Here is a 2,329-nt window from a genome sequence, read left to right as displayed (position 1 = left end):
TGCCATTAGTAGGCGCCGAAGTCAGCCGAAGTTAGACGAAGTTCGTGGCACTTGTGGCACTTGTGACACCTGCCACCGGAAGTGCCAGAAGAAAACTGTGGCACTTGTGACACCTGCCACCGGAAGTGCCAGTACGAGGTGCGGTGTCACGATTTGCGCCTGCTGTCTCTCACCTTGTAACTTTGGCAGCTGTTGGTGGGCCAAATCAAATGGCTTGGCGGGCCAAATTTGGCCCGCGGGCCCCACTTTGGGCTCCTCTGCCATAAACTAAAAGCTTTGTCAGAACTTACGGTATGACTTTTATGTCCTCTTTCCCATGAAGGATGTAGTCGATCACTTTGTAGAAGATAATTTCCTGAAGAAAACAGGAAATTTATTGAGACGTTTGTCTTCATTTCAACTCAGTAAAATTCATCGGTTAAGAGAAGTTACGTCTTACATTCATTCAGAGAAGATTAGATAWACTGTTAGRGGATCTGTAAACAAATTCTTTGACACCTGGCAGCCATTTTTATCCTACGTGGAGAAAATTTCCRCAGATAACTTTGTGTAAAGGTCAAATATTGGTTCTTTGTACACAAACCTGTGTTTTGTATTGTTTGTTATGTGAATACAAGATGTATTTATGTTTGTTGGTAGATCCGGTATAGGTGGGGAGGGATGGGAGGGTTCTCGGGGGGGTGTTAGTTAGTTTTTTGTTTGTGATTTATGTTAAAAATAATAAAAAAAAAACTTAAAAAAACTCAGTAAAATAAGGTCAGTTAGCTTTAAAACACCACGGTCTCCTGAGCTGTCACTCTGATGGAACCATGAAGTTCCTAACGTCTCGTCAGGAATCAGGACTGGAGAAGTCACTAGTTTCCCAGCCCTGAGAGCGACTTAAAAATCTGTCCCCTGCTTTTTGACAGGCCACGTTGGTGATAAAGGATGTAAAATGTGACACTGAGGCCAGTTTGGAGCAGAAGGGAAGAACGAGTGTCGGCAGCAGCAGAGGAGGAGGAGGAGGAGGAGGAGATGTGCTCACCCTGCCGTCAGGAGTCTTGGCTCCATCATACGGAGGAACTTCTCCCATCAAGACGGGCCACATGTCAAAGAACTCCTGCAGACGGACACAGAAAGAGCTGACACAGCTGAGTTTTAAAACCTTAAARCACAGAAATGTGAACTGCAGCCGTGTTTTTGTTTCATCTTCAGAAAATCTAAAACATCCAGTTAAAGAAGATCGACGAGTTTTATTTGTTTATCCTGTTTTATTAATGGACTCCAGCATGAAACCATCTGTGCAGCCAGACAGCAGGTGTTCGCTCTCATCAAGCAGCTGCTGAGGATCAGCCCGCGTCAGCTCCACAGTACTCATCACCAGGTTTCAGGAAGTACAAATACACAGGAATACTCGACATAAAATCTCCTTCCAAAAGATAAAAACAAAWCAGACCTGGATGCAAGAGTGAGACAAAACTGTTTAAACATGGGGACATGTGGTGTTTTCCTCAGCAAAAACTTATATACTTAAAGTTCATTTTAACAAGTATACTTGAGTATACGTTTAAGTATATAAAGTATACTAGGCACCATGTACTTGTATACTGAAGGTATACTGATTTAATACTTGTTCATACTAAATTGGGACTTTTTTAGTTATTAAAAGTACACATTAAGCAAAAAGCATTATACTTAAAATCCATCTTTACAAGTACACTTGAGTATTAATTTAAGTATATCAAGTGTACTAGGCACCATGTTCTTGTAGTGTACTAGAAAGTATACTGATTTAATAATGGTTTGTATTAAATTGGGACATTTTAAAAAGGTTTACAAAAAGTATACTTTAAATATATTGCTGTCTTTTTAAGTTTTATAAATTTACCAAAAAGAAGTATACTTTAAGTACATGTCATTAAGTATACTAAAGTATATAAAAGTATTTCCATAAGTGTACTTTTATTTACCATGTACGCTGATATAAGTATACTAGCAGTTTACTAACAAGTATACTTCTAGGACTAAACTGACCCACAATACATTTATAAAAGTATACTCAGAAGTATAATGAAAGTAATCTTCTAAGTATACTTTTAATTTAAACTTGAAATATACAAATGAACCAGTCTGTGTGAAAATGTACTTTCAGTGTACTACTAAAGTTTATCTTGGCCAAAAGTTTAAGACTAAGTATATTTAAACTTTTAGTACAAACCAAGTATAGTGTAAGATAAACTCAGTTAAGTATATCTCAGATAAGTACATAAAAAGTAAACTGGAAGTATACTCTTATTTTGAGTTTAAAATAAGTACAATCAATAGATATTTGCATTTATTCCTTTAAGGT

The 2,329-nt window shown here is 37.5% G+C and overlaps 1 protein-coding gene across 1 annotated transcript in view; it reads right to left on the bottom strand.

Moving 5' to 3' along the window:
* The window catches only part of pde6a (phosphodiesterase 6A, cGMP-specific, rod, alpha), a gene marked incomplete at its 5' end in the record, with an annotated part of 41,581 nt that overhangs the window by 32,952 nt on the left and 6,300 nt on the right, over positions 1-2,329 (bottom strand). The window contains 2 exon segments of the mRNA XM_014002543.1: positions 291-355; positions 1,025-1,099. Of these exon segments, the coding sequence (XP_013857997.1) occupies positions 291-355; positions 1,025-1,099 (140 nt within the window).

Source organism: Austrofundulus limnaeus, unplaced genomic scaffold, assembly GCF_001266775.1.
Source record: "Austrofundulus limnaeus strain Quisiro unplaced genomic scaffold, Austrofundulus_limnaeus-1.0 Scaffold14, whole genome shotgun sequence".
Lineage (NCBI taxonomy): Eukaryota > Metazoa > Chordata > Actinopteri > Cyprinodontiformes > Rivulidae > Austrofundulus > Austrofundulus limnaeus.
This window is presented reverse-complemented; position numbering and strand designations above follow the sequence as displayed.